We start from the raw sequence: 21569 nt of genomic DNA, 5'->3' as shown, positions 1-21569 counted from the left end.
GGGAAAGAACCTCTTCCTTTAAGATTTTCTCCAGGTTCTTCACTACCAGGGAAGTGAGTGCAACAGGTCTGAATTGGTTTAATTCCCTGGGGTTTTTAACTTTAGGAATGGGAATTATGGTGGAGGATTTCCAAATTTTGGGTAACTGGCAGCTGTCAACACAAATCTGAAAGAGCTTAGTGAAAACCTCACTAAGTTGATCAGCACAGTGGTGCAAAGTGCGACCACTGTGCTGATCAACTTAGTGAATGGCCCTGAGAAGTGCCCCCCTCACCTCATACTCCCGCAGCACCCCCCACAGTATCTCCCGGGGGACCCGGTCATATGCCTTCTCCAAGTCCACAAAACACATGTAGACTGGATGGGCATACTCCCAGGCCTCCTCCAGGATCCTTGCGAGAGTGAAGAGCTGGTCCGTTGTTCCACGGCCAGGACGGAATCCGCATTGTTCCTCTTCGATCTGAGGTTCGACTATCGGCCGAACCCTCCTTTCCAGCACCTTGGAGTAGACTTTACCAGGGAAGCTGAGCAGTGTGATACCCCTGTAATTGGCACACACTCTCTGGTCCCCCTTTTTGAAAAGGGGGACCACCACCCCGGTCTGCCACTCCTTAGGCACTGTCACCGACTTCCACGCGGTGTTGAAGAGACGTGTCATCCAAGACAGCCCCTCCACACCCAGAGCCTTCAGCATTTCTGGGCGGATCTCATCAATCCCCGGGGCTTTGCCACTGTGGAGTTGTTTGACTACCTCAGTGACTTCCACCAGGGTAATTGATGATGGTCCCCCATCAGCTTCCAGCTCTGCCTCTACCATAGAGGGCGTATTGGTCGGATTCAGAAGTTCCTCAAAGTGCTCCTTCCACCGCCCGATTACCTCCTCAGTTGAGGTCAACAGTGTCCCATCCTTACTGTACACAGCTTGGATGGTTCCCCGTTTCCCCCTGCTGAGGTGCCGGATGGTTTTCCAGAAGCACTTTGGTGCCGACCGAAAGTCCTTCTCCATGGCTGCTCCGAACTCCTCCCACACCTGCTGCTTTGCCTCCGTCACGGCAGTGGCTGCTGCTCTTCGGGCCCGTCGGTACCCTGCAACTGCCTCCGGAGACCTCCGAGATAACATATCCCGGAAGGCCTCCTTCTTCAGTCGGACGGCTTCCCTGACCACCGGTGTCCACCACGGTGTTCGAGGGTTGCCGCCCCTTGAGGCACCTAAGACCTTAAAACCACAGCTCACCGCCGCAGCTTCAGCAATGGAAGCTTTGAACATCGCCCACTCGGGTTCAATGCCCCCAACCTCCACAGGGATGCCAGAAAAGCTCCGCCGGAGGTGTGAGTTGAAGATCTCTCGGACAGGGGCCTCCTCCAGACGTTCCCAGTTCACCCTCACTACGCGTTTGGGCTTACCAGGTCTGTCCAAAGTCTTCCCCCACCCTCTGACCCAACTCACCACCAGATGGTGATCAGTTGACAGCTCCGCCCCTCTCTTCACCCGAGTGTCCAAAACATGCGGCCTCAGATCAGACGATACGATTACAAAATCGATCATCGACCTTCGGCCTAGGGTGCTCTGGTACCACGTACACTTATGAGCATCCTTATGTTCGAACATGGTGTTCGTTATGGACAGTCCATGACTAGCACAGAAGTCCAACAACAAACGACCACTCGGGTTTAGATCAGGGAGGCCGTTCCTCCCAATCACGCCACTCCAGGTGTCTCCATCGTTGCCCACGTGCGCGTTGAAGTCTCCCAGGAGAACTATGGAGTCCCCTACTGGAGCCCCATACAGGACTCCATTCAGGGTCTCCAAGAAGGCCGAATACTCCGAACTGCTGTTTGGTGCATACGCACAAACAACAGTCAGAGTTTTCCCCCCCATAACCCGAAGGCGTAGGGAGGCGACCCTCTCGTCCACCGGGGTAAACTCCAACATAGCGGCACTCAGCCGGGGATTTGTGAGTATCCCCACACCCGCCCGGCGCCTCACACCATGGGCAACTCCAGAGAAGAATAGAGTCCAACCCCTATCCAAGAGTACGGTTCCAGAACCGAGGCTGTGCGTAGAGGTAAGCCCTACCAGATCCAACTGATAGCGCTCCACCTCCCGCACAAGCTCCGGCTCCTTCCCCCACAGAGAGGTGACGTTCCACGTCCCCAGAGCCAGCCTCTGCCGCCCGGGTCCAGTCCGTCGAGGTCCCTGGCCTTCACTGCCACCCGTGTGACAGCGCACCCGACCCAAGCGGTTCTTCCCGCAGGTGGTGAGCCCACAGGATGGAGAGGAGGAGGGGGGTGCCACGTTGCTTCTTCGGGGTATCCCCGGCCGGGCTCCGTGGCAAGCCCGGCCACCAGGCGCTCGCTGATGGGCCCTCCGTCTGGGCCTGGCTCCAGACGTGGGCCCCGGGCTTCCTCCGGGCCGGGTAACTCTTCCTCTGCCTCGTGTCGTCATTTGGGTTTTGTGAACCATTCTTAGTCCGGCCCCTCACCTGAGACCAATTTGCCATGGGAGACCCTACCAGGAGCACGAGGCTCCAGACAACACAGCCCTCAGGGTCATAGGGACACGCAAACCTCTCCACCACGTTAAGGTGATGGTTCCGGAGAGGAAATAAATAAAAATAAATTCTAGTGATACATTTTCTAAGTTTGATCTAAATGGTTTTCTCTCCTATGTTTATGACTTAAGATCATTTTTAAAGTGTGTGTTGTCGTAATACTCATTTCAGCCACAAGAGGCTGAAATCTACCACTAGCTCATGTTCTAAATAGGACTAAAAGCATTCATGTTTTCTTCCAGGTGAGTTTTAGTTTCTCCATGTACTCTAAACACAAGGTACATATATTGTGTGTTAGCAAGTTTTGTAAATAAAAACTTACTTGGAGGAAAACATGAATGATTTTAGTCCTATTTAGAACAAGAGGTAGTGGTGCAATTCAGCCTCTTGCGGCCGAATGATCCTGACAAAAAAAAAATCACCAAACTGTTTTCAGAGATGGAAACAAATGTAAGGAACTTATGAAGATTATCCTGGCACAACCTTTTTTTTTTTTTTACCTGTTCTTAAGTCATAGGAGATAAAACGATTTAGATCAGCCTTAGAAGACGGATGACCAGAATTTTTTTTCTCACTTGCGTCTCAGGGCTTCTGTAGAAAACAAATGTGTTTTGTTAAAACAAAAACTTTGACTGCTGGCTCTTGCAAGAACAGTTTTTGACAAATTTTGTTCTGCTTTGTGTTTCAGTAAAGAAAGCAGGATGAATGGACAGTACCAGCAGACCGTGGACCCCTTCAACAATGACAACAAGTAAGGCAAACATCTGGAATGAACCGATATCGGAACCCAAGTTCCAAATATTCCAACAGGAACCAGTTGCCACCTTACCTCATTGAGGTCATATGAGTGACCCTTCTGACAGACCTGACACAATACATTGGGGATCTTGACTGTGGTTGTCCTTCCTGCTTCCTCCTCCCCCCTATTGATCCCACTTATGCATTCAGTGCATTGCTCTCTGACCAGTTTTCATTCATTCATTTCATTTCACCAGGGAGAATCCATCACCACCTCATGTTGTTTTATCTTGGGCCCTATTCTAATCAAATGCTGATTATGAATTTGTAAAATGTTGCTGAGCCAACTATCTAACCTGTTTTGCTGTTAGCTAAGTTAAATTTGAAATACATGTAAGGCCGCATGATATATCGTTTTGGCATCGACCTCGCAATAGTCACATCGCAGGACGTGCAATGTCAGCAAATTAACTCAAACACGTCATGCTACGACATTTTTTGCTGTTTGATACCGAAGGAAAATTCCCACAGTTCTTATTTTCCATGACTAATTCAGTGTTTCCCATTAATAGTTTCATAATGAACTGTATATATTTTTATACTTCTTAACGGTTGGGGTCCGCATCTGCCCGGGCAGTCAACGGCCGCTCAGTGTGGCAAGATCCTCTCCCCTGCGAGCGCATTTCCCCATAGCTGTGCGCCGTGACCGGCTATAGGCCATATCTGTACAGCCAATGAGTTTTTGATTAAATTGTTTACTAGAGTACAAAATTGTTAAAAGATCTAGCCTTTTAATTTTGCTCTCAAAGTGCACCAGATTGATGCATTTAACTTTAAAATGTATACAATTTAGGGTGAAAATTCCTGTATTTTTTCATATCACAATATATATCGCAGACAAAGAAAATATTCCAATATCGTGCTGCCTTACATGTAACTTCTCCTGCTTTATTATTTAGCCTTTACTTCCTTACTGCTGCAAACAGGTCTTTATAATGTCAGACAGGTGAACTACTGAAACACCATGATGATTTTTATTGTAAAATAAAGGAATTTTGAGATTTAATTTACTGATTTTTTTTTTTCTCAACTGTATCACTTGTTTGTAGTTGCAGCACACACAGAGTATGGATTAAGCCTTGTTGCAGCATTATTAAGCCTCTTATTTCCTCTTCCTCTTCCCGTTTCAGGTATAGTCTTTTTGCAGTGGTGAACCACCAGGGGACACTAGAGAGCGGCCACTACACCACCTTCATCCGGCAGCACAAGGACCAGTGGTTCAAATGTGACGACGCCATCATCACCAAGGCCAGCATCAAGGACGTCCTGGACAGTGAAGGGTGAGCAAGTCACACCTTTGACTAAACACAGTTTGTCTTTGTGTTTCTAAAAGCTGTTTGACACTGACTGCTTCCTTTTATTAGTGATGCTGCAATGTGACCTCATCCTGGGTACTCTTATCTCCCCCAGGTACCTTTTGTTTTACCACAAACAATTCCTGGAGTACGAGTAGCTCCCTCCATCGGCGCAGCCTGCGCAGGAGACGAGGCATGACGCAAGGATTAGTTGCATGGAAAAAGGTAACGGGAGTGATGAGAAGGGCATGGAAACAGAAACACAAACCTACCTGAATCACTCTAAAAGTCGCAACTCTCACTCTTAACATGGAACCACCCTTACTACATACTAATCTAGTTCCACCGTACGACATTCAAGAAAGAACTGTGTGCTGTGCAGGATGGTGCAAAAGTGCAAGAACCAAACAAAATGCAAGAAATTTGGATGACGGGATATTTCATTTTTCACTTGAATTCAGGGGATGAAGAAGAACGAAAGCAGCTGTGATTATCTGCTGTATGAAAGACTGCAGAATCCGTCTGTACTTGATTTCAGACAGTAGAGGTATAGCGCCGTATCCCTACTTTTTTTCTCTTTTTCAGATAGACAGAAGGGCGGAAGGTTATTTTAAACCTTAATTTATCTGTGGGACGGTTTACTTGATCACAAATGCTGTTCTTCACCATGTTTCATGCTCGCACAGCTGCATTGAGTTGCGGAGTCGCGGCCTTCCACAACAGTTCGAGGCTCTGCTTTAGCGAATCATTTTCTTCATTCGCTTTACTTAAATCGGCAACTTCCTGGACACAAGCACACTTGTCTAACACACACACACTCTCTCTTCTCCAAAATGACCAAATATTTCAAGGATGGAAGTTGTCTTATTATGCATTTTTGTTCCGAATGCAAAAAAGTGGAGAAAAACAAAATTATGAATATTGTGTATAGAGACAGTTAATTCCATTCATTACTCGTCAGTTTGTAGTTGTCAGTCAGATACTTTTTGTCTTTAACAAGGAAAGGATCTGTTATTTTCTGCCTCTCATGCTGCTTCCAACAGTCACAGGGGGAAATAAATTACACAGTGAATATTATATTTTTATACATACTGTAATTAAATCGTTTGTTTACGGTTCTGCATTCTCCCTAAACTCTCACGTTGTTCGTCTGTCTTACATTGTGCCGTCAATCATGTTTTTTTTGTGCACAAAAAAAGTGCTGATAATGTTCATGAAACTGCTGCTATCGCAGCTTCATTTTATTTAATTTTACTTGTTTAATTTGACCACAATTAGACACTTTTTGGGTTACAGAGGCATATTCTCCATGTTCAAGTTACATTGCTGTTTCAGGTAAATGGCAAAAAAAAAGAAATGAAACAAAGGAGTATGTATAACGGGGTCGGAAGCTTGATCCTGCAGTGTTAACCGTCAGCCGCATGTTGCTCTAATTCGGTGTGTTTGTGTGTGTGTGTGTGTGTGTGTGTGTGCACGTGTATGTGCGCACGTGTATGTGCCCGAGAAAGGGTATGAAAAAAGAAGCTCAGTATAGGTGTGTGTATAAAATGTGTTATTGCGCGTAAAGAGAGAAGAGATAAAAGTGTGCGTGTTCCTGTTTGTATGCACACGTGTGTCGTGCGTATGTACCGTATGTTCGTGTACTGAATCAGTACTTGCATTCAGCATGCCGTCTGAGCTGGGTATCGCAGTTTGATGGGATTTTTTTTCCACATGTTGATGATGTATGTAAAAGTATATATGTACAGTTTGTATGTAAGAGACAAAATGGTGAAACCTCAAATTTTTGTTCTTCTATATTGCTGGATCCGGCCACGGGGAGGTCGTAATCGGAAGAAACTTTTGTCTCGACCCGGTCAGTCATTCCTCGCACACACATGTAACTGCTGCAAGAACTGGACACAGTGATGGAAAGACACTCAAATAAAGAATATCTATATCTGTAAACACTTTGGTTGCCTCTTATTTATTGTCCATGATAATGTAATATGACATTTATTTTTCTATTTATTATTACCTCCGCCAAGGAGGTTATGTTTTCGGTTTGGATTGTTTGTCCAATTGTCAGCAGGATTATGGAAGAATTACTTGCGCGATTGTCATGAAACTTGGTGGAAGGGTGTAGCACTGGCCAAGAAAGAACCCATTCAATTTTGGAGCGGATCCGGATCACGGGGCGGATACATGCATTCTTTTTCACTTATGGAAATGGCCTTGGCAGAGGTCTGCGCTCTCCGATTGCCCTTCTAGTTTTGTGAATGTCATTTACCAGAGGTGTGGTATCGAGTCACATGACTTGGACTGGAGTCACAAATTTGATGACTTTAGACTCGACTTGACTAAATCAAAAAAGACTTGCAACACGTCTTGGAGTTTGACTGCAGTGACTCGTGACTTAACTTGGACTTGAACCTTTTGACTTGTAAATACTTGATACCTTACTCCAGAGTCCAAAGATTGTTATAAAGTGTGCCACAAATCAATTACTTTCCTGAATCAACTAACGATAACGCTATTCAGTCCAGGCAACACATAATTCCCCAGGTCCACTTTATTTGAACCAATCCGACAGCATCCAATTAAGTTACAGAAACTAACATTACGTTACTGAGTGCCAGTTGGAAAAAAATTATAGGCTACCAAAGATAATTGTTTTTATGCTGCATACAAAAACTATGCGGGGGTCAACAAAAAACAAATTACAATATGCAAAATGTGCGTGTCGAAAATTACAGACGGAGACGCAAATAGCATTATATTTGGTGAAGAGTGCATTATGACTTTAGGACTCGAAACTCAAAGTTTAGGACTTGGCTTGGCACTTGTCAGTCTTGACTTGGGACTTGCCTGCTTTGATTTGGGACATGTCTGCTTTTTTTTGGGACTTGACTTGGGACTTGTCTGCTTTGATTTGGGACTTTGCTGCTTTGATTTGGGACTTGACCTGGGACTTCCGTACTTTGATTTGGGACTTGACTTTGGATTTCCTTACTTTGATTTGGGACTTGACTTTGGACTTCCTTACTTTGATTTGGGACTTGACCGGGACTTCCTTACTTTGATTTGTGACTTGAGACTTACTTGAAACTTGCAAACCAATGACTTGGTCCCACCTCTGCCTTCTCTGTTGTTGACTGCAGACGAACTTTAAAAATGGACGATGATTTGAACACTTTTGAACAGCTTCTCGCCAGATGTTTCTGATATCAAGTTTTTATTGTGGGCAAAGCAAGTCCAATGAGATTCTGAATCCTTATAAACCATCACCATACAAATATATACATAACACAACTTGCATACATACACTGTACATATTTGTGCCAGTACTTAGCACGTAAACATTTCTAAACTTGAATCCCTAACAGAGGAATCGGTAGAACTTGGACGTTTCTGACGTTGGCAACTCTGACGAGTCATTTTATGTGTGGTGTGTTTCACTTGTTTTGTTGGAAAGGTAATTAACATGTCTAGAGAGCAGAGGCATACAAGTGATGTCTGAAATGACGTCTTACAGAAATGTGATGTGACATGCCAAGATGACAGTTGGCAATGGAATGCCGCTGGGCCATCATTAAGCTTGTGTGGGTGACCGTGACCTGTAGTCACTAGTCAGTCCTTGTCACGGCTGTTTGATCTTGTTGAGTCAGTGGCAGTCTGATCAGTCGGTGAGAGAGAGCTGTTCAGCCTAGTGAAGCAGTGATTTCACCCACTCTCTCCGTATTGTTCATCTCCACCATGTTTTGGTTCTTCCACAATGAAAGGACAGATCTCGGGCTGAAAAGCAAAACGCAGCAGTGCCAGTAGAAACTTTGCTCAATTTGCATATGCCAAGATACTTTCATGAGACTCGCAGTGCCATGTAAATAGTTAGCTAATTTGTTTTGTCACTTGGTGTTTCTATTTGTTTGACTATTTTTTTTTTAGATTATGAATTCTACTATACCAGACATACACACATCAGTGGTCAGCTAGTAGTTAGCGGCGGTCTTTGTGAAGTGTTCAAGTGAAACTTTTAACCATCATGAGGCAACGTGAAGTAAAGCATCAGTCAATCTTTATCAGTGATTTGTTGTCCGGTTGGTGTGTCGACATTGGTGCCATCCAATCCCCCAAAAACCCTTATAAGAGGCCCCTCGACACCCATGTTCCCTAGAATAGAACATGTTAAGTAAACTCAATGCCCCATTTTCAGTGATACTCTTTCAGTATGCTTTTTTACTGCCCTGTGACAATATCCACAGTGGCCATTCCAGTTGTCCCGTGTGACAGCCAATGAGCCTCATCCCACTGAAGCCTCCTCCTGCACCTCCAGTCCAGAAGTGTGCGGGTTACCCTCGGTCCAGACAGGCCCTCCTTTTTGGATCTGGGCGCTATGGAGGACAGCCTGCTGGTAGAATGACAAAGGTGCTCTCGTTGGTCGGTCGTTGCCCTGGCCCAGTGCTTTCAGATCGGGGAAACAGTGGATGCACACACAGGTCTCAGTGGGGGTGGAGTCGTATGATGGTTCACTGTCTGTGGAGACGTTTGAATTTGTTAAGAAATCTGTGGAAAGACGGAGAGGAGTAGTGGCCACATATTGGAGCAAAATATATGAAGCAGAAGCTGAGATATATTCAACTGCAATTTTAGAGACGCAAGAATTTTGAAATACAACATGATAATGAAAAAAGATCTGTCTGAAGGGGAGCTGCTGTACATAATTTTACTGCTCGGTTAATCTTTCTAAACAGATTTTGCATTCATGTGTAGACTCTGCAGGCAACGGGACAAGATTTTGGTATCGGAAGTGTTCTGGTTTCGGTTTGTAGTCGGAGCAGTATTGATCAATCCCGTTCAAGCACGCTTTGGTTGAATGCAGAACGCATTGGCCAAAATGCGGAAAATCTCGGAACCCATCAGCTATCGTCCGATGATGATTTAGCTTTTTATTGGTTTAAAATTAGCTTGTAAACTGGTTACTTGTGAAATAATCCGGTCGTACACGTCGTCTCTCAACTCCAACTGCTTGAAGTTGGAAGTCTTGGCCCGGATATCCACTGGCTACACCGGAACCCCAGAAATATAAACCCCTTACCCCCCAAGGCTTATCCGTCGCCGGATCAATAGCCGATGGGTTCCGACGTTGCTGCTCGACTAACGAATTAACTACTCATTGATTGCACTGATTAGAGCCTTTAATTTGTATTTAATGCCACACTAACCTTTGGAGCTCTGTCCCAGTTGGCCAACCTCCTGGCCCATCTGGACCATGCTCTCCTGGTTGTGGTTAGCCTCCTTGGGTCCCGGGTTGGAGGTTTTAGCAGCCTTTGCTCCCCTCAGTAAGACTACCAAGGCTAGAGACAAGCTAGAGAGCAGCAGCACCATGCACAGGGCCAGCAGGGAGTAGATAGTGGAGTCTTCCAGGACTGAGAGCCCTCTGGGATTCGGCATGTGTGAGGTACCTTGAACCAGGAGGTTTTCAGTGGTCCCAGGAGGTGGCAGAGCTGTGGGGATAGAGGTGAAGAATATCTCTGAAAGACCTTCAAGACAAAACGGCAAGTATTTTTGGGGGGCATCTTATTCCTTTATTGGGCAGCTGATAATACAGAGATGCCGGGAAATGAAGGAAGAAAGAGATATGGAGTGCCATGCAACAAAGGTCCCTGGTCAAAATAATGTTGTGGCCCAAGCGGCAACCTCCGGTCTTGAAAAGCAAAGCTAATGCGGAAGTGCCTTAAACTTTCTTTCTTTTTAATGGCCAGCAGGGGGCAGCGACTCTGGTTGCAAAAAATAAGTTGTATTATTATTAAATTATGGTCCCATTTAGAGTCAAATAGACCATAAAGCAGAGTATGCTTTTGGACGTGGCTACCTTGTCATTGACAGGTCGCTACCACGGTGTTGTCCGGTTTGGGTGTTGTTCGCATTTTTGTCTTAGAACTTTAACCCTTTCACAACTTGTTTTTCAGTTCATTGTAACATATTGGTCGCCTAAAAATGTCTTATTCAGCGTCCGGTTGTACTAGTCTAGCGCCACCCTCTTGTCACTTCTGGTTCCAAAAAATCAAGATGGCGACAGACAAAATGCCAAACTTGGGGCTTCAAAAAGGCAGTCCACGAACCAATGGGTGACTATGTCCACTTCTTATATAAAGTGTGGTTGTGGATCATGGTCGGTGCCCTGACCGCTAGGCCTTCAGGGCACCCCAAACTACCTGCATTCTTCACCAATGTACAACCAACAAGCGTCTTATCTCTGCACAAAAATAAGCATCCTCTACGAACGCAAACCAAATACCATTCAGCCCCATTGAACAAGAGTCTTGGCCTTCTAGCTATAGCTACTGTATGCAGGTAAACTTGTTAGCTGTGCTCACCTTCCAAAAAAAAGTCACTGCAATTGGTATTTATTAGTAGTTTGACAAGACTTCCTTCTTCCCCTCAACTCGTGCTCTGAAAACTTTGTCCACTGAGGCTTAACTCAACAGAACATTAATGCCTCCAGAAAACAGATAGTCACTAAATAATTAAAGCTCTAATCCAGGCCAGCGGGGTCAGTACTCACTCTGGCAGTGCAGGAAGCACTCTGCTGGATGTCTTCCACAAACCTCAGAGCACCTCACACATAACTTCAGCAGCCCGTCATAGTAGTGGCCAGGCTGTGCTTTGCAATGTGCAGACTCTAATGCAGGAGAAGGACATAAGATTATTATTGTTCTATGGATAATTCTGATGCAACTGTGTTTCTTCTTTTCCTGTTACTGGTGAATCATCTACAGGAAGAAACGTAGGTCTCTTCCAGGAAATAATCCCTTCCAAAGCAGGATACATCCATTCGTTGTTTATTTAACACATCTTTGATATTAAGGTCAATAAGTATTTCAAGCTAGATTTGAAATTGAGTTTTTATTTTGACGAAATTAGGTGAAAAACAGTGATGAAATTAAATTGAATTGCATTTGTCTCCCTCAAATGTTGTCTCTGGTCCAACTGGTAAATAAATGTCACTCTTGTAACTAACTGCCTTTAGGACAGCCAGGGCAATTCAAAACAATTACTAGAGCATTTTTAAGTGCATAATTTACCCTGGTTTTATCAATGGTCAAAGTCCACTAAGTCCCATTAATCAATGTGAGAAAACATTCTGTGAACTTTGAATTTCATAGTCTATAACAGCCATGGCTTTATGTGTATTTCTGTACCTCTGACCTAATTTATGTACAGTATGTCTGTGTGTACTCACCACAGTAACTGGTGCATCTGGGGTTGACATCTGGGCGCTTGCATGTCGTATGACAGTCCAAACATTTTGTGAGCAAAGCGTCCCAGACCTGATCCGCACGGCAGCTTCTAGCCATCAGCCCTGATGACCCTTACTGTACACTGACAAACACAAAGGACAACACAGAGACACATAGAAAGATGAGTGAGAGGAGTCTTTGATTATGTTGATGGGTGATGGTAGGATCTAGCTCTGCAGGGACACCCAGCAGAGCCAGCCTCTCAACCAGCCTCTGGGTAATGATGGTGTTGAACGCTGAACTGAAATCAATGAACGGCATCCTCACATAGGTGTTTTTTAATGTTCCAGGTGAGACAGGGCAGTGTGGTGTGCAGAGGATATCGGCGTCGGGGACGATATGCAAATTGATAAGGGTCCATTGATGTAGGAAGTCCAGATTTCATAAAGTTCAGGAGGACCAGCCTCTCGGAGCACTTCATGATGGTTGAGGTGAGTGCAACACGGCAGTAATCAGGACAACGCACATTTTTTGGCACTGGGATGAAAGTGGTGGTTTTAAAACTGGTGGTGGGAATGACTCTTGCTTAGCTGTACACAGACTCTCAACACATGGCCTGGTATGTTCTCGGTCCAGCTGGGTTGCGTAGGTGTGTGTGGGAGAGGGTCAAAGCCAGGACAGGACAGCAGACTTATTTGCAGGTACATAGTTTTTTACCTCTAATTGTACATAAAAACCTATTTGGCACAGTTATCCCTGTTACAGGTTGATGGGGTGAGCTTGTAGTCAGTGATGTTCATGTATGTATGTATGTACATTATACTCTACGATACTATACTATACTAGGATATTACACTATACTAAATTATATTATACCATACTAGTATTGCCATACTGTACTATATTTCACTATATTGTACTACTACTACTATACTATACTATACTCCACAAACTATACTATACCTTATTATACTATACTGCACTGTACTACACTATACTATTGTAGTATCCTACACCATACTATACCATACTATACTGTAGTATATTATACTATAATATACTGTACTATGCCATACTAGTATACTATACTAATTATACTATACTAGTATATTGTACTACTACTATACTATACGGCACTATACTATATCATACTATACCATACTCCACTAACTATACCTTACTATACTACACTGTACTGTACTATATTGTACTATACTGTACTACAACTATACTATACAAGTATACTATACTACTATATTATACTATACCAGTGTATTGCACTATATCATACTATACGGCACTATGCTATACTATACTAGTATACTGCGCTATACTAACTATACTTTACCTTATTATACTATACTGCACTGTACTATACTATACTAGTATACTGCACCACACTATAGCATGCTATACTGTACATATTATACTCTACCATACTGTGCTATACTAAATTATATTATACTATAATAGTATACTGCACCATACTATACCATGCTATACTGTACTATATTATACTATAATATACTGTACTATGCTATGCTAGTATACTATACTACATTATACTATACTAATATATTACACTATATTGTACTACTACTATACTATATGGCACTATACTATATCATACTATACCATACTCCACTAACTACTGTATACTATATGGTACTATATTAAACTATACCATACTGTACTATATTGAATATTATACTGTACAAGTACACTATACTCTTTTATACTCTTTTAATAATATTGTACTATACTAGTATATTACACTATTACTGTACTATATTGCACTATACCACTACTATACTATAAGTACACTTTACTAAACTATATTATACTATACTAGTGTATTGCACTATATCATACTATACGGCACTATGCTATACTATACTGCACTACACTAACTATCCCATACTATGGGATACTATATAATACGAGCCCCACGTCTTTATAGCACGTTTACTAAATGCTGCTCATTTGTTTCATCCCACAAGAGGCTGCTTAGAAAATATCACATTTAGCTAAGATGATGTGGTAATCATTGGTTAAAGGGCAGGAGCTTTTAATATAAAAATATTATAATAATACTGTGCAAGATGTAGGAAGCAAGTGTGAGCTGTACTAATGCAGGATAGTTGTAGAATAAATACTGCCAAGTCTGCAGTAGCACCAGTGAAACAGTATTATTGGGTGTATACTGGATGAGTTGGGGAGAAGCTTTTGTACTGTGAAACGTCTTTTCTGCCTTTCCTTCAAAGGCAAAGCAGACCCGTTTCCTTTTGGTGTTTTTCAACTTTTTTTTTAGAGCAAACCTTGCAAAACATGCACAACGTCCATTGAATCAAAGATAAAAGGTCCATCAGCAACATGCCAGCCTGGCTGTTGCTACAACTCGTAAAACGTCCATCCTTTCAGAAATCATGTCTTTGTTCTCAAACGCAGTCCTTTTCGCTCCGTTGAGCACTGAGTCAGCGGACTGTGAAAGACACACACAGGTCTGAACCTCCTCCGCCCTCCACCACAGTACACTGCAGTATATCTGTCACACCCTGATAATCAGCACTCGTGTCCTACTATTCGCACCTCCTTTTAGACTTCATGTGAAGTTAGTGCAACATGTAATTATCATAAACACATACTGTACAGTATCTTTGCTAATATAAAAACAAAAGTGCTTATTTTCATAATTCACAGTTCGCTGTCTTCTTTTTCATGTATTTATCTATTTTTGTTCTGAGTTTTATTGCTGCTCTTTTTACTATATATCTTTTTTTCTGTTTTTTTGAGACTTTATAAGCTTTGGCATGTTGTGTTGTGTGTGTGTAGATGTAAGTGGTGACAGAACTGCGTTCACAACAAAGTAAAGACGTCTCTGGTAATCAAAGAGATCTCACCGTGAGCCGCACAGCCGCCACAAACTGCATCACTATCGTGTGTTCGTCACTATCGTATTAGTTAGAAACTGTGACAACGCTGGCTGAAGTTGAGGGGTTCGATTCCCACCTTCACACCCCACAAATACTGAAAACACAACATTCAGTTTGCTGATGTGACCCGTTTTGGGTTGAAAACGATGTTTTAAAGGGATCACTCACCTGGCAAGATGTAGAAGCGGAGGGAGAATCCTTGGTTTGAAGATGAGAGTGAGATGTGAGGCCTGTATGTCAGTTTGGAAACTCATTTGGGTAAGAACTCACTGCCTGATCTGGGACTTCCCCCTGTGTGTGAGGAGAATCCCCCCACCCAATAGAGACACACACACACTACGGTTAGACCAATATACATTGCCTATATAAAAAGTAATCACTCCCTCATGGACTGTTGCATTTTTGAGATTTTATAACATTGAATCACAGCACATGTTCAGTAATAAGGAAGTTTTGACTATATGATCAACAGAAATGATACTTAACTGTCAATTTAAAAACAAATTTCTACAAATGGACCTCCATAATTACAAAAATGTAAAGCTCTGTCAAGTTTCATATTAGTTTTCAGGTCCTGCCACAAATCTGGACCTTGATTTGGCGCCTCCAGAACATTACCAGTGTTGAGCGGGTTCATTTTTGACCTTGGAAACATCGATTTGCCAAAAAAAAGAAGAAAAAAAAATCCCATCTCAAGGTCCACTTACTTGTTTTCCCTGAAGCTTTCAGACACATTTCAAGATTCAAGAATTTTATTTGCCATTTGCACCGAATTCTGAGCAGTTTACACAGAGTCAGCTTTAAGAAAAGAAAAAGTAGAGAAGGCACAAGGTAACTACAGTACAAAATAAGTAGCACATTCAACTCAACACAAAAAATAAATAAATTATTAAAACATAAAACACCCTCAGTGTAGTCAATAAATAAACGAAACTACCCTCTGCATAGGCACAATATCCCCAGAATACAAATATATATATATTTGCTCTATGACCATGACTATATTGAAAGAACTTGTAGCTCTCATAAAGATATTTAAAAAAAAAGTAATGACTATATTTCTGAGGATTGCACAGTGGAAGGCAGCATATTGCACAGCAATTTGTCCTTCTTTGGCAGATGGAGTTTGCTTAGACGTAGTAATTAAAAAAAACATAAAATTAACATTTTTGTATTGAAGCCATTCCTGTGTAGCTTTAGCTTTATGGTTGGGTTTTTTTTATGCATAAAAATATAAATCGTCTCCCAATATAATGTAAATATCAATAGAATACTAACCTTCCACTTTGTATCCCACATGCCTAGTATCCCAGAGTTCATATGAATGTATTTCTCTTTGCCACTTTGCTGTAACAGGATTTTGACACGTCTTAGCAGGAAAACCATAGTTGTAATTAATAACAATGACTGCATTTCATTTAGGTTTTCCAGTTCTATGGTCCTGTTATCGTGCATGCAGGCTCACAGGGGTAGCTTATGGGACACTTAATGGAACTCAGACATTGTTAATTACTCACACATGTAATTTTCCTGCTATGACAAGTGAAACTGTCTACTGTGAAAAAGTTCTACTTACTGAAAAGCTTTTCACAGGTGCATTTTGTTTTCTTCAACACAGTTGATCAAGTTCAATTTATCATTCCACTTCTAAAAGTGTGTTTTATTAAAAGGGGAGAATGCTAATGCAACTCATTTTCGTTCAGTTTATTCCATTTTTTTCACAAAGTGTTTGTATCAGTCTTCAAAAAGTAACGCTGGCAGAGCCCTGACTTAGTCTACGTACGCAGATTGACCACAGTGACTCATAGTGTTGGCAGATATTACTGTGCTGCTGAGGGTGTCTAACAGTATTTGAATGGGAAGATGTAACTGAACCAACTTTCTCGACATCAGTGTGAAACCTTTGGGGCAGTTTCACATCAGGAGTTTTACTCTCACACTGAGCACAAGACCAGATTTCAGTGTTTCAGCTGTGCTTCAGTTTTCATAGGAACTAGGATCCTTCTTGCCATGTGCAGCTTAGAGTAGATAGAACAGAGCATGAACACCTGGATGTTAAAGATGCGAGCCAGAAATAACCAGAGATTTATTTTGGTCCAATTATAGGTATAGAAAAGTTTATTTTTTTCATATTTAAGCCCTGCACATCTTCATTTTAACTTCCTTAATCATTGCAAATTGATCTGCGTAGCATTCAAACAAAGTGGCAGCCCCATATAAAACTATTATAGTAAAATAGCAAAATAAAACTAAGTCTCACACAGTGCCTGTTTGCTCAACTATACCCTACTGTAGTTATGTAGTGTATTTCTATATCTAAATCAAAGTGTATAAAGTAAAGTAAAGAGAGGAAATCAGATATCAAGAACAAAAAGCACTTCATAGGTTTCAAACAGTGCACTGACTTTGTCACTCTGAGATTTTCGGGGGAGGATTTGTTGTGCAGCTGTTAGAAGATACCGGAAATTCTGGTGTGTCAAGTCATTAAAGGTGTTAGTTTTGTTTTACAACGTATACATTTGGTTCTGCTTTGTGACTTTTAAAACAATTAGCAACTGCAGGTGCAGTCGTGCCGGTACACGTGTGAGTATTAAAGAGATAAATAGTCACAGCATTATGGACATTAATGATGAACCATGAATTCAAATGAATCATTCACTACTTTGATAGTTGTCGTTTGATACACGTAGTTTATATAATATATAAAATGTCTTTGACTTTTATGATCAACCAGTAGAAGTCACTAATAAACATTGATAAGGACATGATCCCTCAATGGCTTCCCACCCACAAACAAGTTAGAGATGCAGCTCTCGAGAACTGACCCTGGATCTCTGCAGTCAACTCTGTCTCCTAAAAATCCTGCTCCCATACAACTAAACTACATTCTCAATTATGTTTCGAGGGAAACGTATTTTCTCCCAGACTACAGTCACACTTTTAAACAGTTTTAAACATGTGGTTAACGTTGTAAATTGAAACCAAACAAAAAAAACGCAGCAGAACTACTTTGTTGGTTTGTTGGTGCGTCATGGTTTGGCTTAAAATGACTATGAAATTGAAACAAAACACAACAAAAACGCAACAAAACTACTTGGTTAGGTTTAGTAAAAAAATATATAATTATTAAAAGTAAACATTAACTTTTAGTTTCATGTTGAACACCGGTCTCCTGAGCGAAAGTTCTGTGTTTGTTGACCCATCCACCACCCGACCTCCTCCCTACGCGGACTTTTGCAGACTGTCATTTTAAACGTATTTGTGATACGTCAAAAACAAACGTAACCCAAGACAATATACGTTTCCCTCAAAACGTAATTCACAATAGTTGTATGGGAACGTCATTTTTAGGAGACGGTTGGTTTCGAGGGAAACACATTTTCTCCTGGATTATGGTTGATGTTTTAAACACGTGGTTACGATTCTAAATTGAAACAAAACAAAACAAAAACTCAACAAAATCACTTGTTTAACTAAAAGATCATGGTTTGGCTTAAAATAAATGTTTGTTAGGTAACTTACGTACGTAACATTAAAATGTTGACTTTTCGCTTCACAAGGGACACAAACATCGGTTTCCTTGGCGAAAGTCCTGTGTTTGTTTGACCCATCCATAAACCCCAACCTCCTCCCTATCCAGACTTCCACGAACTTCGATGAGAAACATATTTGTGATCCGTCAAAAGCAAACGTAATCCGGGGGGGAAAATATGTTTCCCTCGAAACGTAATTGACAATACAGTTTCACTGTCCTGGGAACGTAATTTTTAGGAGACAAGGCTGCTGCAGTAGACCAGTCCAAACCCGGATAAAATCTTTCTCCAAAATATTAAATCAACGCTATTTAAAAACACTTAATTGGAGTGATACTAACAAATAATTCATCTTTGTGATTAAAAATACAGGACTACAGCTGAGCAAGTATGCGGTAAATAAGTGAGACATCTGTATGTAAATCATCAGAATGCAACTTTGAGTCAGAAAACAAATCAAGAAGAAAATCAAGAAGTTGAATTTGAGGAAGCACAGATCAAATTATGACTTGGCAGACTGTTGAGTCACAGTGAAACCAGAAGCTTCTTGACATTTTACATTTACTCTAACCTGTGCTAAGGTTATAGATTAGCTAGAATATCTTCGATAAAAAAAATGTAATGATGAAATCTAAAATGTGCTGTTGGATGAACAAAAACAGTATAAACAATATAAATAGAAAACCATGGTTTTCACAGGTCAAATGTATTCATATTATAAATCAAATTATATTTTTTGTTAATAGAAGAAAAATTAAAATAAAATAAAATTAAGGTTAGGTATACACACACATACAACCATTTTGTTTGCGTAGCGTTATCATTATATGTTTCTTTTTGCTATAGGTTTGTCATTAGTAAGAATGAATGGGTGGGCAACATAGCAGCAGTAAAAGAAAAAAAAGAAAGAAAAGAAAGAAAATAGAAAATATGCAGGAAAAAACTATTTTATAAAAAATGTACATGCATATTTACAAAAATAGGTCTTCATAATAACATAAATTGGTGCCAAAAAAACTAAACTACATACACTCATATATGACATGTCACAACATGCATATTTGAAATGTACAATTACTGCCCATGAAAAAACGTCATAGTATAGTATGTCGAAAAAAAGTCATAGTATAGTATGTTGAAAAATAAAAAAAAAGTCATGGTATAGTATGTCGGAAAAAAAGTCATAGTATAGTGTGTCGAAAATTTAAAAAAAAGAATAGTATAGTATGTCGAAAAAAGTCATAGCATAGTATGTCGAAAAAAAAAGTAGTATAGTTTGTCGAAAAAAAAAAAAAAAATGATGAATCAGAAAAACTCACAAAGAGGAAGGATCGTTTAAGTCTGTTCTGATTACGGGATCACACCTCTGACAAAACAACCACCTACAGAAACCTGAACACCCAGAATAGACTCTCTGCAGATGGGTAGTCAAATTCAGAAGAGGAAAAAAGGAAATCAGTTCACATGAGTAAAAAAACAGAACAACGAAAAATGGCCAAATCATGACTAAAAAAATCTGTCATTTTGAGTTGAAGACGAATATATTCCAAAAAGTCTTGATTTACTGAAATATTTGCGTCAACAAAGAGTAATATTTGTACTTTTTACACCAAATGATTAATTTAATGGGGAATTATTTTTGTTAGTTTTGGAAACTCTAGAGCTCTTAACCCACACAGGAGAGTTTAACACAATAAATACAAAGTTAGGTTTGGGTGAGTGCGAACCACAAAAATATTTTGGGTAAAATTTTCTTTTTCTGGCTTAATTTTACAACATGAATGATAATCAGACTGAAAACACTTTACTCCCACAGCACAGTAAATTCTATATAACAGCACATTCACTCAAACAATACCAGAATTACACCATTAGATGGAGACAGCCGGCGATATATGAAAAGACAATCTGTTCAGTGCAGGATCAACAATAATTTCCAACCTATAATCACTGTGTACTTTGCCATAGATTGACAGAAGCTTACATGCACCATTTCCACTTCTTTATACTCTCTTTATCTCGTAGAAATAATTCCTAATCCTACAACTTCATTCAGGGAGGCAGAGCCGTGACAAGAATACAAATGTTCAAACTTCAGTGAGGGGGAGATGAAGAAGTGTGTGTGAAAGATAAGGGTGTTTGGGCTGAAACTAGTCCCAGGTAAAGGATTTGGAGGGGATGAAAGAGCGTATTGGCAAGTGTATGAACATGTTTGATCAAAGGATGAGAGCCTACATGCTGTGCGGTGCTCGAAATTTCTACTAGACCGCTGAACAATGTTTCCACCCACAAGGGTATCTTTGTTAGATCAAACAGACAGTGTTGTGCTCCCACATTAGCTTTCTTCAGCGTCAGCGTTGCAATACCGTCAGAAAACGTATGTTGTCACTTCAGCCATGTTGAGGAAAACACGGTTGACAAAATTTCGAAAGCTTTCCACGACTTTTCAAGGAACCGTAATAAAATTTCCATTCACAACCTATAACACGGACAGAAATGCATAGTATACTTTGGTCCAAATGTTAATCATTGTATGAAAGTTAAACAGCAACCTTTTCTAATCTCTAATAGTGGTTGTGTTCATATTCACTTCAAATACTTCAAACTACAGGTACAGTCAACATATTGCCCTTTATCTGAAGAAAAAAAAGCTTTACAAGCACTTTTATCAGTCTGGCACTGACTTTCAAGCATGAGGGGGAAATGGAACCGATTGTACTATCAGTGTATTCTTAATGTATTTGATTATAAACTCATTTCTGGATGCAAGTCAGAAAAAACAACCCGAGTGCACTAAACGGCGAATGAATGACACAGCTGTTTTTGCTTTTGACGTCATTTGTACGCCATGTAGTCTGTACTGACTGCACTGTAAAGGCATTCTGCATAAATACGCTACGCTCAGAGCTAGTGATGTTAAATAAAAAGTGGGAGAGACTGTTCATGATGAATGGGAGGGTGTGGAAGGTGGATGGGTTCAACAAACGCAGGACTTTCAACCAGGAGACTGGTGTCAGTGTCCCAGAGTATTGTTGAGTTATTTTGTAGTTACTATAGTGACGTTTGTGACGTGTTTTCCATACTTCTGTTACATTGTTTCTGTAAGTGTTTTACTTAGTTTACATACTTATTTTAAGCCCAACCGTGATGTTTTTCCTAAACCTAACTTAGTGGTTTTGTTGTCTAAACCTAACTGCAGCCGTTACCGTAGTTTTGTTGTGTGTCTTGTAAAAATAAC

General features: G+C 41.0%; 2 protein-coding genes across 7 annotated transcripts in view; one reads left to right on the top strand and one right to left on the bottom strand.

The window, feature by feature from the left end:
- The window catches only part of usp22 (ubiquitin specific peptidase 22), a 74830-nt gene that overhangs the window by 26147 nt on the left and 27114 nt on the right, over positions 1-21569 (top strand). For 3 of the 5 annotated variants that reach the window (XR_005204782.1, XR_005204781.1, XR_005204780.1), the window contains exons 11-14: positions 3241-3303; positions 4481-4630; positions 4761-4870; positions 12216-12356. Coding sequence is in view for 1 of the 5 variants with exons in the window: in XM_037755961.1 (XP_037611889.1) it covers positions 3241-3303; positions 4481-4630; positions 4761-4803 (256 nt within the window). In the remaining 4 variants the exon portion in view is untranslated. Of the gene's footprint in view, positions 1-3240; positions 3304-4480; positions 4631-4760; positions 6593-12215; positions 12357-21569 lie in introns of those variants that run through there. The other 2 variants (XR_005204779.1, XM_037755961.1) reach the window with 2 other exon arrangements.
- LOC119479949 (tumor necrosis factor receptor superfamily member 13B) lies at positions 7843-15064 on the bottom strand. Of its 2 annotated transcripts, none has more exons than XM_037755967.1 (5): positions 14967-15064; positions 11868-12007; positions 11190-11306; positions 9847-10128; positions 7843-9187 (listed from the first exon to the last, which is right to left on the bottom strand). In XM_037755967.1, exons 2-5 carry the CDS (start codon positions 11980-11982, stop codon positions 8925-8927), a joined length of 777 nt encoding a protein of 258 aa, XP_037611895.1. In that variant the 5' UTR covers positions 11983-12007; positions 14967-15064; the 3' UTR covers positions 7843-8924. The 2 variants fall into 2 exon arrangements, with proteins under 2 accessions (XP_037611895.1, XP_037611896.1); XM_037755968.1 differs by having other exon boundaries at positions 7843-9157.

This window comes from Sebastes umbrosus, chromosome 20 (assembly GCF_015220745.1).
Source record: "Sebastes umbrosus isolate fSebUmb1 chromosome 20, fSebUmb1.pri, whole genome shotgun sequence".
NCBI classification, from domain to species: Eukaryota; Metazoa; Chordata; class Actinopteri; order Perciformes; family Sebastidae; genus Sebastes; species Sebastes umbrosus.
Note: the sequence above shows the minus strand (reverse complement) of the source record. Positions and strands in the feature narration are given on the sequence as shown.

Bases quoted from the DNA above. Each gene is read 5' to 3' on its own strand.
- LOC119479949 (XM_037755967.1), bottom strand. From the start codon at position 11,982: ATGGCTAGAAGCTGCCGTGCGGATCAGGTCTGGGACGCTTTGCTCACA. The intron at 10,129-11,189 runs GTGAGTACTGAC...CTATCCCCACAG, and splicing joins GTGCTTCCTGCACTGCCAGA to CTCTGCCACCTCCTGGGACC. The intron at 9,188-9,846 runs GTTAGTGTGGCA...GTCTTTCCACAG, and splicing joins ACTGGGACAGAGCTCCAAAG to ATTTCTTAACAAATTCAAAC.